The sequence below is a fragment of the Papio anubis genome, chromosome 11 (assembly GCF_008728515.1).
Source record: "Papio anubis isolate 15944 chromosome 11, Panubis1.0, whole genome shotgun sequence".
NCBI classification, from domain to species: Eukaryota; Metazoa; Chordata; class Mammalia; order Primates; family Cercopithecidae; genus Papio; species Papio anubis.
Genome location: NC_044986.1, coordinates 3,579,852 through 3,593,892, shown reverse-complemented (window position 1 = coordinate 3,593,892; position 14,041 = coordinate 3,579,852). Strand labels below are relative to the sequence as shown.

Genomic DNA, 14,041 nt, shown 5'->3' with positions numbered 1-14,041 from the left:
AGGTAGCACCTGTGTGTATGGGCCTGGGTGTGCCCCTGCTAGCTGCAGCCTGGCTAAGGAAAAGTCCCAAAACCTGGGCTGCTGAAGGACACCCCTTCCCCCCAGGAAACCACATGGACCTTAACAGGTCACCACCCAGGGAGCCGTGATGGTAGAGGGAAAGGAGACTCCTCCTCAAGAACTTGGAAGCATAATGGTCTGCCTTCCAGGGAAGAGACCCTCAGTGCTTGTCTGAGCCCTGATCTCAGAGAAGGCCAGCTGCCTGGCCAGCCCTGCTGTTGACGGTGCTTTGAGCCTGGCTATGTGCAGTGGATACACAGGCGTGTTTGCTGTGTGCAGCAGATACACAGGCGTGTTGGCTGCGTGCAGCGGGTACACAGGCGTGTTGGCTGCGTGCAGCGGGTACACAGGCGTGTTTGCTGAGGTGGCTCTTAGCAGATTATCACAGAGGAGAGATCGACGCCCAGGATAAGGAAGTGATGTGTCTGAGCTCAGCGGTGGCAGACCCAGGCTGGTCCCGGTCTGTGTCCTCCTGCCGTGCTCTGGTGTGTGCTGTCTTCCTTATTGGAGCTAGGTTTGGCTGAGTTGGTCCAGGTTCAGGTGTCAGGCCTGCTCAGAGCCTTGAGCTCCACTTCATGGTGTGGCATGAAAACACCTTGCGTAAAAACCCAGTGTCTGTGAAACAAAACGATTTCTCCCGTGACCAGCATCAGAAAAGGGCACCCAGACCCTTGGCGGAGGATGCACAATGCAGGCAGAGAGTTTAGAAAACAGTCTTCTCTGGGTGAGGCAGTTATAGGTGCACACATTTTTTTTTTTTTTTTTTTTTTTTTTTGAGACAGAGTCTTGCTCTGTCCCCCAGGCTGGAGTGCAGTGGCACAATCTCAGCTCCCTGCAAGCTCCACCTCCCAGGTTCATGCCATTCTCCTGCCTCAGCCTCCCGGTGCACACATTTAAATAGCCGTCCAAGCTGAAATGAAAATAGCCATGTCCTTCAGATACAGAGACTCCAAGAAGCAGGTCCTCTCCCTTGACCCCAGCCACGGAAGCCCAGCCCAAGGTACCCAGCACCACAGGACAGGCAGGAGCAAGTGTGAGTTTGGGAAGGAAACAAGGGAAGTAAGGGGTAAGACAGAGGAACATCCAGAATGTGGCATTAGGAGGCTGCGTCATAGAGCCCCCAGGTCTCAGGGCTGCTCTCTGGGGAGGCCCATGGCTAAAGAAGGCTACTGGGGGGCATTGTTTTTTGTTTTTTGAGATGGAGTCTCACTGTGTCGCCCAGGCTGGAGTGCAGTGGCGCGATCTCAGCTCACTGCAACCTCTGCCTCCTGAGTTCAAGTGATTCTTCTGCCCCATCCTCCCAAGTATCTGGGACTGCAGGCGAGCACCACCATGCCCAGCTAAATTTTTTTATTTTTAGTAGAGATGGGGTTTCACCATCTTGGCCCGGATGGTCTCGAACTCCTCACCTCATGATCCGCCCGCCTTGGCCTCCCAAAGTGCTAGGATTACAGGTGTGAGCCTCTGCACCTGGACCAGAAGGCTGCTGTTTTAATGGTTGCCCCTTTGGGCCACCTGAAGTGATTGTGCCAGCTACTGAGGACTGATGTGGTCACCTCAACCTCAAGAACTTCTGTTTTCCACATGCGTGAATGTCTGCGAGTGGATTTCACTCAATTTTAGATAATGATGCTTAACAGCAAGGGTTGCCCCTCTTCAAAACAGGTGTTGTTCAGCCATGTGATTTCACATAGGCTGAGGTTAGAAGCACTGTGCTCTTTGAGAGCTGCTTCAACTAATTACTGCATTTGTTCACTGCAGGGTGAAACTGAGTTTTCAGATACATTTGTAAAATCAGGCGCCTGATTGCTAAATACTGCATTGTTTGAGCTATACTTCCTCATATGTTGCCTGGTACGGACCAGTTAAGAAATGGTTTCCCATGAGAAGCTGACAATGAAGCTGAACGTGTTTGATAAACTCTGTGCTCATCTATGGACATATAATTGTTTTATTATACGACACTTTTACACTTGGAAAGAAAGGTGCTCCGTAATTTGGCAGCAATTCGTCAGAGCAGCACTCGAGGCTGGCGCTCAGATGAGGCCCTTGGAACCGTGCCATTGTTTCTCGGAACTACTCTGCACTCCGGTTAGGTTTACGCACACCTCCCTCATTTCATTCCTACAAGTTGAGTAAAGTTCCAGGCCGTTCTCCCAGAACACCTAACAGAAAGCACGGAAAACAAAACCACCAACTCTGCTTCGCCAAGGAAGACGGGAAACTGGCCTCTGCTTCTGCGGTATTGACGTGCTGCTTTCATTGTTTCTTTTCCAAGACAGCTGTCCCAGAAATCTCTTTTCCTCCAAGTCAACAGCAGGCTACCTCGCTTTGCTTTGCTTTTTTTTAAAAGTTAGGCATAACAACAACAGCAACCATAATAATGATTAACAGTTTGATTTCAAAACGCTTTCTGAAGAAATGACAGTAAACAGAGTGCATTTGCCCAAGGAAACCCCCCAGCCATCAGCCGGTAATACAACTGCATGTGCTAATGAACCCGAAGCTGTTAATGTGGTTTCTTCAGTTAAATTGATTCATGAATTTTGAAGAGAACATTATCTAATGAATTTTCTTTGAATAGAAAGCAATTAAAAGGACAAATCAGTCTGATTAACCCCAAAGTCACCCTCCTGCCACAAATGGTGTACAGTTTGAAATTATATCATAAAAAACTAGAGCACATTTGCTATCTTTTTGCCCTCTACTAATCCATGTAAATTAATGAACAACAAAGTTAATTTCTTTGATGACCCTTTTCTAGTATCACCTGGATTATGCTGATGTTTAATTTGCTTAATGTTATAATAAAGACTAAACAGATTTTTTTTTCCCAGTGAAGTGATTATCGTTCCCTTCCGTTAAGAAGTGATTTTTATTATTTAACACACATGTAAGGGTGTGTGTCCTTTAAGAACCAAATCGCACTTTGCCAGCTTGGCACCAAGTGTAATTAGTGTTCTTGTGGACACGCTCGGAACCTCGTTCCTGCCCGCGGAAGCCTTCCCTTTGTTGCCACTATTGAGAAACTCCTGTCCCTGGAGGGCTGAGCCCCTGCGATGGAGGACGTGGCTCTGTCTCCAGTGCTCCTGAGCTGCATGTCCCGCTTGGAAAGACAATAGGTACTGGTTCAGACTGGCCTTCTTCACGTGCCCGGGTTTCTCTCCTGCCAACACCACTCCCAGGTAACAGTTCTGAAACCTGGAGGCAGAGGGAGAGAATGTTCTCCTGCGATCGCCGCCTCATTCCTGCAGCAGGGCGCGGCACAAATGCAATTGGATGTGGTTACTCAATTTAAATGGGAATCAAGTCATTTTATTTTTGCAGCCCCATTCACTAAAGATGCCTGTAGCCAAGGTCACCGCCAGCCCCCGCGTACTGTGGTGCTTGGCACTCCGAGCAGTAGCTGGGGGAATCCCGCGCACGGCTGGATGTGGACAGCCAGCATAATATCGCAGCCTGGCTTGTGGCTGCTTTTGCCTTCTTTGTCCCAGTTGAAGTTGGAAATTAACCAGCAGTACAAAAGATTTCCAAGTAGGCGGGCAGCAGGGACTTCTGTGTGTATTAATTGAACCATGCGCTCACTTACACACGCCCAGTCGCTAGAAGGGTGGCACACGCAACCCCGCGTGGAACACGGGGTTGGAGGGAAGGTAGGAAGAAATTGCAAACCTGCAGTGCCAGCTCCAGGGATGCCTTCCAAGGGGCCAGCCTGCGTGGTGGCCTGCCACACGCTCGCGTCTCCTTGCCTGGTGACATGGTGGCGGAGCGGTGCATGGAGGCTGTGTTTTAATTGAGTATAACACCTCTATTTGTGTCGATGGGTTTCCTGTTTTGGGACTAGCGGCTATTTATATCAGAGCTGCTGAAGCCATTTGTCCAAATAACATCATCCTGCATTCTTCCTTTCAGAGTCGTTCACCAGACAGGTGTTATGGAAGCTGCTGAAGGTTGTGAAATTCGGAGAAGTGATTTCTTACCAGCAATTAGCAGCCCTGGCAGGCAACCCCAAAGCCGCGCGAGCTGTGGGAGGAGCAATGAGAAACAATCCTGTGAGTTCTCGTGGCGCGGGCATGGCTGTGGGTGGCGGGTGCATGCAGGCGGCAGGGTGTCATCTGATCCCACGTGTTTCCCCAGAAGGCAGGCTGTGCTGCTGGGGTGGGCAGAGGGGCAACATCTGTGATGGGGACCATTGTGCCAGATGCCTGCAGAAGAGGCAAGGAGGCTGCCCCAGCACCACACTCCTGGAAGCTCCCCCAGCCCGGGAGCACGTCTCCACTGCATGAGCTCCTGGTTGTCCCAGTGAGCAGGAGAGGAGGGAGCCTAGAGGAGTGGCAAGCGGGCAGAGGGGGCCCCACCTGCTCACTCAGCAGGTGGAAGTGTTGGGTACCAGTTTTATAGTCCACACTCTTCTGGGTGCCCAGAGTACAGCAGCTAACAAAACAGACAAAAAGGCCTACCTGCGAGGTGCCTTCATCCTAGCAGGATGGCCGAGCAAGGGTGCACATCCAACCCCATCTCTCTGCGGGCTGCAGTCCCCCTGAGGCCCAGGGCTCCCTGGGTCTCAAGAGCTAAAGCATCACATGGGAGCACACAAGGCGGGAGGCCTTGCAGCATGGGACAAGGGACCTGGACCACACACACCTCCTGTCTCAGCAGGGATGGCACCCTCCCCAGAGCCCTTCTGTGTCCTCATCCTTCCCACGCGTCTGCAGTCAGGTTTCACTGAACTCGAGGCTCCCAGGCTATGCAGCCTCAGGCCGTGCTCCCCAGAGGACAAGGCCCAACCGGGACACAGCACGGGTGGGCAGCATGGCCTGTGGTGCCTGGGGGCAACGTGGGTGCCCTTGCTGTCCCATCTCACAGCACCCGGGCCTGGCAACTGGGCCGCAGGCCATCTGGCATGAAGGGGGAAGTCACACACAGCATGCCATGTGGGCGTGGCCAAGGCCACGCGTGCCTGTGTGGGCAGGAAGGGTGCCCCCACCTGCGTGGCCCATTGGGAGAACCCACACAACCTCGAGAACGCCCCTGGAATATTCACCCAGTGAGGGTGTGTGTCACGTTGGCAATGTCGTCTCCCGAAAGCTCTGTGAAAGTTTCTAACATGAGGGAAGCATACCATCTGATCAGGGAGCGCAGACAAGATCACTCCATCATGGGATGGGAAATTACTACATCAGATAGACCTCGCTTTTTGAAAAATTGCTGTGGCTTTGCTGTCTGTTTCCAAAACTGTTTCCATCCCTGCTCACAGCGGGAGAGGCCGGCGAGTTCACACCACAGCCTGCCGCTCCTGCTGCCCGCCGCGGCAGCCCAGGGGCAGAGCCTCCGTTTCTAGGAGAAGACTTTTACACAAAACTGCATTGTTAGTCCCTAAAAAGCAACTCCGGTAGGTTTGCAGTGGATTTCATTGTTGTAATGTACACCCTAATCTAGGTGAGCTTTCTGCCCTATTAAAATATCCCAAATATCCCAGGAGAGAGATACCAGAGGGACAGCCACCATCCCCCCCTCCTCCATCTCTTCCTGTCCTCAGTTTTGGTGACAGTGGCTGGTGGGTGCAGTGGGCCCTTCCTGTTGCACCTGTTGCATGTTAATTGCAGCGTCTTCAGCTACAGTGTCGTAAAACATCTGCACCACGCCATAGGGGTCTGATTTTTACGGCACGTTGGGAGGTGTTTCCTAATCAAATTTCTGAGGATGGCTTTTGACATTTCCCAGTAAAGCTTAACCTACATCCCCCTCTGGAAGGCCGCTGTCTTCTCCCTGGCAGTGAGTCAGTTTTGAGGTGTTCAACCTGATGAAAAGGCAACTCAGATGCCGTTGTGTGGTGGCTCCGTGTAGGACCCGTGAGAACTGTGGATGCGAATGGGGTTTTGGGGGTCCTCTTCCTGCATCAGTGCAGTGATTGTTTCAGGCAGTGTCTACTCTTTGTGCCCTTTGAGGAGAGTAAGTCCTTGTCTTCTCCCCGCTGAGGTGGATTCTGCTCCCTCCATGCACACATGTGAAGATGGGAGTGGTGCCGTCGGTGGGCGCCGACTCTGCTCGCTCCCTTGTGTGTGCACTGACTGACGTGTGCAGCGTGGCAACACTCCCCCACCAGCCTTTCGTGACGCCAGCAGTTTCTCACTCTGCAGTGAAGATGCCGTCGCTGGTTAGCAATCCTGCTTGTGGCGATATTCGGAGACATTTATTGTTCTGCAAACCAGCGTGACTCTCTTCCTGCTATTAATCTCTATGAGTGTCTCTGTTCCAGTATGACCTCAGTCACTGCAATGTATAAAGTAGTATCACATGGGGTATAAAACCCTGATGTGTAAAGTCCACACATCGACACCCCGTCACATGGCAAAGCCAAGACTGGAGATGAGCACAGCATCAAGCAGGAGGGTTCTACAAGCACCAAGTCTTGCCCTTCTCAGCGTCCACATGCCTCCTGTGCCGAGGGCTGCCAGGTGGTGGTGGCCTCCTGCAGCCTTTCTGTGGGCTCCACCGTGTGCAGTGACCTTCAACCTGAGGAGGAGGCTGCAGCAGGACCCACGGCTACAGTGCCCACAGACGCCTCAAATTATAGCACAGATATGCCAGAGATATTCCTGCAAGAAGCCTTCAGCTACATAGTTTACTATCATTCAGGTTGACAGGCTCCCAAATTCCCATTAGAAACCTCATTAGAATGGGCTGGGAGGATGAAAAGGTGACCCAGGGACTTGAGGGAGGAAGAGCCCTGGCCAGCAGTGAGCCATCGCTGCTGTCAGTGTCCTCAGGATGTTTCCCTTTGGCGCTGACAGCCGCGTCCCAGCCGGAAGCCTGCACACATCCACTCCAGCCCAGACGGTGCATCGCTGAGACTCGCTCATTGAAAACATCCCTTATATTCAGGCTGAATAGAGTGATTGTGCATTTAAGGGGGGGAGTGAAAAATGGACTTGGAACGTTAGAAAACATCGTAAAGCTCATTGTGCATTAATTCCTTAGGTGGCTTGCAATAAGCAGGAGCACATGCTGGTTCATATTACTGCATGTGCTGTCGGCATGGGTTTCTCTTCCCCAACCAGAGTAAGGGATGGCTTTTGCCATGCAAGGGTTTCCTCTATCCTAGGAGCTTGATTTCTCCAGAATTTTCCAGGAAGGACTCACCAGCCAGTGTAAGGTGGTTGGTCAGCATTCCTGGAAGGCTGTCTCCCCAACCCAGCAGGAGAGGATGGTCAGTTTCCCAGTATATTGAGTAGAAAACTCCTTACGGCCCACCCCTCCACAAAGCACCCTTCGTCTTCATCCTCAGACAGAATTTGCTAAATGCAGTTCAAAGGCAATCGATACATGGCACAGAGAGTCTCCCCACCTTTTTCTAAACAAATGCATTCCTGAGGAGTTAGTTTATTCACAGATTGCCATGAGCGTTAATGACCCCCCGAGTCTTGTTCTGCCAGTCACCCAGATGGCTGCTGATAAAGACTTAGCATCATGTTCTAAGTGTCAGGGTTGTCAGTGGAGCTGAACCATTTGACCAGAAGAAAAAAACGCACAGGGAGCTATTGATTACAGCTTCTCGGTGTCACTTGTTCACCAGGATTTAGGTATTGATGAGGCTGCAAGTGAAAACAAGCTCTTTCCCTTGTGGGCTGCTGCCCAGAAGAACAAAGGCGAAGTTGGAAAAAATATTCAGCTGGTACCAGAATCAGAGGGATTCCATCATTGATTGAAAGGCCCCTTCATGTTATTTTTGTTGGAAACAAATCTATGGGTTTGGAAGTTTTATAGCATTTGAGAAAGGGGCTGCATAAGTGATGGATTCGCGTATTGGATGAATTAGATTTCACAGCATGAAGATTTCAATGCAGCTGTGATATTATGAGCTTCTTGGTTATTGATAAAAATTACATTTTATGCAGCACATGCTTTAAAGGAGAGGACATAGAGGGTACGGATCCTTTGAAAATGTCCTTAGGGCCCCGATACATTTCAGCAGGTTTCATTATTTTAATAGTCTGAAACCTGCCACCAAAATTCACACAAACAGAAGCAGCATTCCCTATTTCTAATGGTAAAAACGGTGCCTATTTGGTAAGTCAGCTCTTCCCCGTCACAGCATGCTAAGGTGAGGACTGGTCCTAGCCGTCGGGGTCACTGTTACTCCGTGCTGTCTGTCCTGGCCTCTGCATTGATGTATAGGAAGAGGGAGAGGGAGACGCGTTTATTTTACTCATTTTTATAATTTCATAGCTCATGGAGAGGGAGAGAAGAAATAACCGAAGCTCTGCTGTGAAGTCTGCTCTCAGTCAGGAAAACTGAATTGGTGCCTAAATGTTTATAAACCGAGACTGAATTAAATGCCTCCCTCTTTATCAGCCAAAAAGGTGAATTTGTATTATCTGATAGTGCCCTCACAGCAATTATTAATGGCACTGTTGTATTTGATAAAAATCGTCCATCAGGGTAAATATTCCATCCTGGAGATTTCCTGTGACTCCTTCCGGAAGACGGGTTCTCGGCTGTTCCAGAACTTGGCAGTTACTACACCTCACTCTATTAAACTCAACGCTGGAAACCGTTAGCCCTCTGCCACCTGCGTGTTCCCATGTCATAGTCGTCAGAAGCCTCTTAGACTGCGTCATTGGTGCATGTTACCATGGTGACCCAAACTCATTGTCAAATCAGGACGAGCTGCGTGATATGTGGGAAGCCAGAGCCCCATCTTGCAGCCATGTCATCTGCCGGCACCGGTTGCCATCCCACAAGGTCCCACCTCAACAGTCCACGTCAGGGAGGAGCAGTGTGGCGCGTGGAGCCATGCAGGAGAGTGATTAGAGCCCCTTCTTTGCCACTTAGCAGCCTTATGAACTTGGGCACGAGACTCCATTCGGCTGGAGGCTGACAGGCCTGGTGGGGCCTTGCAGGGGTGATAGCTGGGGTGGAAGATGCAGCAGCATCAGGCACAGGCATACCTGCTCCCAGGGGCTTTAAGCCCCCTTTCCAAGGGGGGCTGGGGCTTCCCCCACCTCCCTCAGGGACATGTGTAGCTGGGCCCCACAGAGGGCCACTCAGCAGATGAAACCTGTGTGGCAGGTCTGTGTGTGGCAGTGACACAAGCTGCCTGCCCCGAAAGCCTCGGGGGATGCAAGGATAGGAATCACCTCCCTAGGAAGCAGAGGTGCCCAAGAAATAGAGCTTGGAGACGCTGGACCCACGCCCCCAGCTGCTTCCTCTAAAAGCTCACCTGACCAGTAACTGATTGCTTTGTCCAGTTCACTGGCTTTGAAGGGTGGGGTGTGGGGAAGCTGGGCGTGGGCGGAAATCATCTCTCTGTTGAGCTGGGGATACGTGGAGAGAAAAAGAAGAGTGGAGTCGGAGTGATACCCAGGGGTACCCGGAGCGATACACGGGGGTACCCGGAGCGATACCCAGGGCACCCGGAGCGATACCCGGGGGTACCCGGAGCGATACCCAGGGCACCCGGAGCGATACCCGGGGGCACCCGGAGCGATACCCGGGGGTACCCGGAGCGATACCCGGGGGTAGCCTGGACGTATCTCATCCTTGGGATCCTGTAGGAACAGCTGTTTTTTCTCATCAGGGTAGGACGCTGGGAGCGGGGCAGCCATGTGTGAGGGCCCGGGGAGAGGCCCCAGGTCTGCAGCATCCATGTATGGGCCATCTGGGTTGTGGGGATGAGTGGGCTGCCCTCCAGCTCAGGATGCAGGAGGAAGGGGGGCCAGGCAGTAAGCGGTCCCTAGTCATCTCCCATGTGCCCTCCACATGTCGTGCCAGCCAAGAACCTTCCAGAGCAAGCTTGGTGCCCTTCCCCCTTCCTCTGGAGCCCGCACCGGCTCCTATGGTTATGCTCATTGGCAGTTTACCTGCTTCACGGAGCAGTCACTGTGATGCTTTGCATGGTGATGAGGCATGTCCCCCAACACATCCGCCGAGATATCCTGGCCCCTTAGTGGCTGCCCACCCATGCACCTGCGCCCCAGGTACCATGAGCTACTTAGGGATGAAGGCCGTTGCCCGGGAGGCTCTCCGGCCGATTCTTGCCTTAGAAATCTGTGCAAGACTTCCCCACATGCTCCTGGGAAGCTGTTCTGGGGAAGCTCTTCACAGTAGCTGCTTGTTGGGATGCTTAAGCACATGGCCCTGGAGCCCCTGGAGTCCCCTGCAGTGGCCATGCAGGCTGTGTGGCCATCCCTGTCTGCCCAGGCAGAGGGGGACAACCAGAGAGATGCCCATATGTTACATCCCTGTCTTCCACTTTTCTGAGCCAACTGAGAAATGGATAGCAGACCTCAAGATTTTAGCTTTATTAGGATAAAAGCAAAATTGAAGGGGGCGGGTGGGGGGCCAGTGGCATGGCCATGGTGGCTTCCCAGTAATTGCCACAAGAATTACACTCACCATCATTGTCCCCTCTGGCTAAGCTCAGGCCCCCCAGCCAGGGCAGGGGCTGACAATCTCAGAAGAGATCAGGGCGCCCAGAGCCCTGGGGCAGACAGGTCACCTGCAGGAGCCCTAATGGTGCTAAGATGGGCGTACCCCTCTTCCTCCCTTATCGGTGGTCAGTGACTCATTCTCCTTTGTGGGGGTGAGAGTGGAGGAGGCCAGCACCAGCATGGAAACCAGAGGCAGGGGCCACAGCACCTGCCCCCACCCACCACAGGTGGCTCTCAGAGCTTCAGCCGGACAGTGGACCCATGGAGCTCCTCCTGTCTACACAGCTCGGGCAATGCCAAAGGACCAAGGCAGAGTCTCCCTGAGGACTGCACTGAAGGAGGCGCCTGCCCCTCTGGAGGGAACAGGGATTCCCTTCCCCTGGTGGGACTGACCATAAAGAAGCAGTTGGTAGGCAGGATCCGGGGCCTGTGCATGGCCGCGTGGTTGTGGTCCTCACTCTGGATCAGCCCCTATCAGCACAGGGCATCCTGAGTTTAGGTCAGCCACAGATCCGGATCGTGCTGGCTCCAGGCTAGGAAATAACAGGTTGGGCACTGCTGGAGGCCCCAGGAGGCTACAGCCAGAGGTCTGTCCCTGGGGGCATGGGAGCCACGTGGGAGTCACTGCCTGCAACTTGGAGCTCTCTGGAGCCATGCCCTCACCCTTTCAAGGTGGTGCCAGCCCTGGCCTCACGTGCGGGATGAGGATGGCAGCATCTTGAGCTGTGGGTGAGTTTGGGTGAACGTGCAGATGGCACCTTGAGAGCGTCGCTGTCTTGGGTCCCTGGGTGGAGCCCTTTTGACCGTCGCTGCTTCCTCTTTGGTTGGGTGGGGGTGGTTTTCCTGGGGATGCAAGCTCGATTTTTGAAGCTCCTCTGCTAGTTTAAGACAGGTGTGTGCTCAGCATCACTCTCAGGTGAACGGCCGGACGACAGCTCTGTCTCCCCGAGCTCCTGAGTGGGGAGGCTGCAGCAGCCTGTGGGAGGGCTGAGGGCAGGGAGGGGTACTGGCTCTGGGTCCCTGCTGGGACCCAGTGGAGGAGCTGAGCATGCCCTGCCCCCAGTGGGGGTGACCAGGGAGCTTCTCAGACCCCTGCAGGCACCCCAAGACTACAGAGGGAGACACATCCCGCTCCTGGGCACCGCGTGAGGCAGGGGTTGGCCAAGTCTTCCTGTCAAGGGCCAGAGAGTAAATATGTTGGGCTTGGCAAAGCAGCCACAGCCGGTATGGAGAAAAAGGCGTGGCTGCGTTCCAGTAAAGCTTCATTTACAGAAGCAGGTGGTGGGCGGCACAGGCCCACAGCCACAGTTGGCCGGCCATGGGCTGGAGAGGCCTGTGCAGGTACGGTCTTCTCCGACGTTTCCTGTGATGCCGGGGTGGTGTCTGGGGAGCGTTTGAGAGCGTCACATACCACCAGAACTTGGAAATGTAGTTTTCGGTTTTGTAAGTGAACGTAAATTACTCACCGGGTGAAAATCAGTTTTCTCCTCCCAAATCTTGGCATAAAGTGATTCTCTGAAGATGCCCCACGCCACCTCAGGGCATTCGTCCCTCCCCCAGCCCATGCCGAGACCTCCAGGGACTCAAGGGCCTCAGGGGAGGGGGAGTTCATGCTGAGACATAGCTGGCACCCACCCATGCCAACAGCCTGCCCCCGGCACGGGCCCCTGCTTGGTGGGTACAGGACTCCTGTCAATCAGGGCCTTGGCCTTGACCCCAAAGACCTCCTTGTCCAGATCCCTGGCTGACGGCGGCTGCCTCCCTGTCTTCCAGGTCCCCATCCTCATCCCGTGTCACAGAGTGATCTGCAGCAGCGGAGCCGTGGGCAACTACTCCGGAGGACTGGCCGTGAAGGAATGGCTTCTGGTCCACGAAGGCCACCGGGCGGGGAAGCCAGGCTTGGGAGGGAGCTCAGGGCTGGCAGAGGCCTGGCTCAAGAGAGCGGGGGCTACCTCGGGCTCCCTGCCTGCTGGCCGAAACTGAGTGTGTGCAGTAGGATGGATGTTTGAGCGACACACACGTGTAACACTGCATCAGACATGGGCCATAGGCACCACTGTATTAAAGGAGGTGACAGTGTCCTGGGAACAAGCGTGTCTGCCCTCTCTGTTTCCGTGTTTTCCAGCAGGATGAGTTCAGATGCCCGCGGTCCTGCACACATTTGTTTCCTTCTCTAACGCTGTCCTTGCTCTACTTTTCATGTCCATTAAAACAGGCCAAGTGAGTGGGGAAGGCCTGGCTCATGTTGGGACCACAGCCCAGGATGGGACAGTCTGGCACCGTCAGGCCACAGACGGCTGCCACAGCCACTGTCCAAAGCCAGCTAAGGCCTGTCCCAGGCCGTCCACACTAGAAAGCTGGCCCTGCCCCAGCACATCCCCACCATGCCTCCCTTCCTAGCTGTGTCCACAGCTGTGATGACATTTTCCACTCACAGTTCCTAGCATCCCACACTCAGGTCTCACTGAAGGAAACGGGAACAGGCCATGGAAGTCAATGCTTACAGAGGTTTTCTAGCTTTGTTTCCTACCTGCCAAAAAAGGCTAATGCAAGATACATCCACTATGCTCTGTATCCGGTGGGTAGAAAATAACCATTTGCCAAGATTTGGAAAGACAAAGAGCTCTCTGGACACGGGTTCGATGGAGTTTGCACCTCTCTGAGAGCTGAAGTCGAGTCTCACCCTCGCTCCACACTCGCTGGCCTAGTGTGCTCTGGGCAGCAGGTAGGAAGGGACACGGGCCTCTCATCTCAGGGGCTGCCCCAAAGGGGCCTCAGGGACCGTGGGCCTGTTAGGACCCCAGCACCCCAATGTCGATCCTGTCAAAGGTCACGACTGGTGGGCCAGCTCATGTCACTGATGGCAGCAGGGAGGGTTGCCAGCATGGGCAGTGCACTGCCGTCTGATACTTCATTATCGTGTTGTCATGCTAGCAGTATAATTAACTATATCCAAAAGCCAGAGGGAAACCTGTAGCTGTGCATATGGAGAAATAAAACAGCATATGATGTATAGAGAAAATAAACCGCATCCAGCTGTGCACTAGAGTGCCGTGTTCTTAGCCAGCGTTCCTTGCCACGGTGTGAACCACAGCGGGGAAGCTGGTGCGGTTCTATACATCACCAAGGCCTGGATGAAAACGTGGCCTTACAGTGTGTATGGTTGGGACCTGCCTTGTATTTCATGTTGTCCTAACACCAACAAAAGAAAACTGATTTCAGACTTTTTTCGCTGATTTGTGATTTATTATATCTCTTTCTGGCATCAGCCAAAATCTAGGTTTCTCCTATGACACGAAGTGATGTGACTCTTACCCCATTGTCTTAACTCTTGGTATTTTTGAAGCAGGGTAAGTCACCCAGCGGGTCACGTAGACACGTGCTGCTTTGCGGGACAGGCCCTGGGCCCCCTTGCTCCCGGCAGGCCTCAGGTGCCACACACCACGTCACCGTCAGGACTCGCAGGATGTCTGGTTATTTTTGACGTTGCTGAAGGTGAGTGGGAACAGCTGGGTGCGCTGTGCCCCAGAGGTGGTGCCCTGCGTCCC

At 53.4% G+C, this 14,041-nt stretch overlaps 1 protein-coding gene across 4 annotated transcripts in view; it reads left to right on the top strand.

The window, feature by feature from the left end:
* The window catches only part of MGMT (O-6-methylguanine-DNA methyltransferase), a 291,457-nt gene extending 277,916 nt beyond the window's left edge, over positions 1–13,541 (top strand). For all 4 annotated transcript variants that reach the window (XM_017944446.2, XM_017944453.2, XM_017944452.3 and 1 more), the window contains exons 4-5: positions 3,973–4,112; positions 12,267–13,541. In XM_017944446.2, coding sequence (XP_017799935.1) covers positions 3,973–4,112; positions 12,267–12,476 — 350 coding nt within the window. In that variant the 3' untranslated portion in view covers positions 12,477–13,541. The remainder of the gene's footprint in view (positions 1–3,972; positions 4,113–12,266) is intronic.
* The last annotated feature ends 500 nt before the right edge of the window (positions 13,542–14,041 follow it).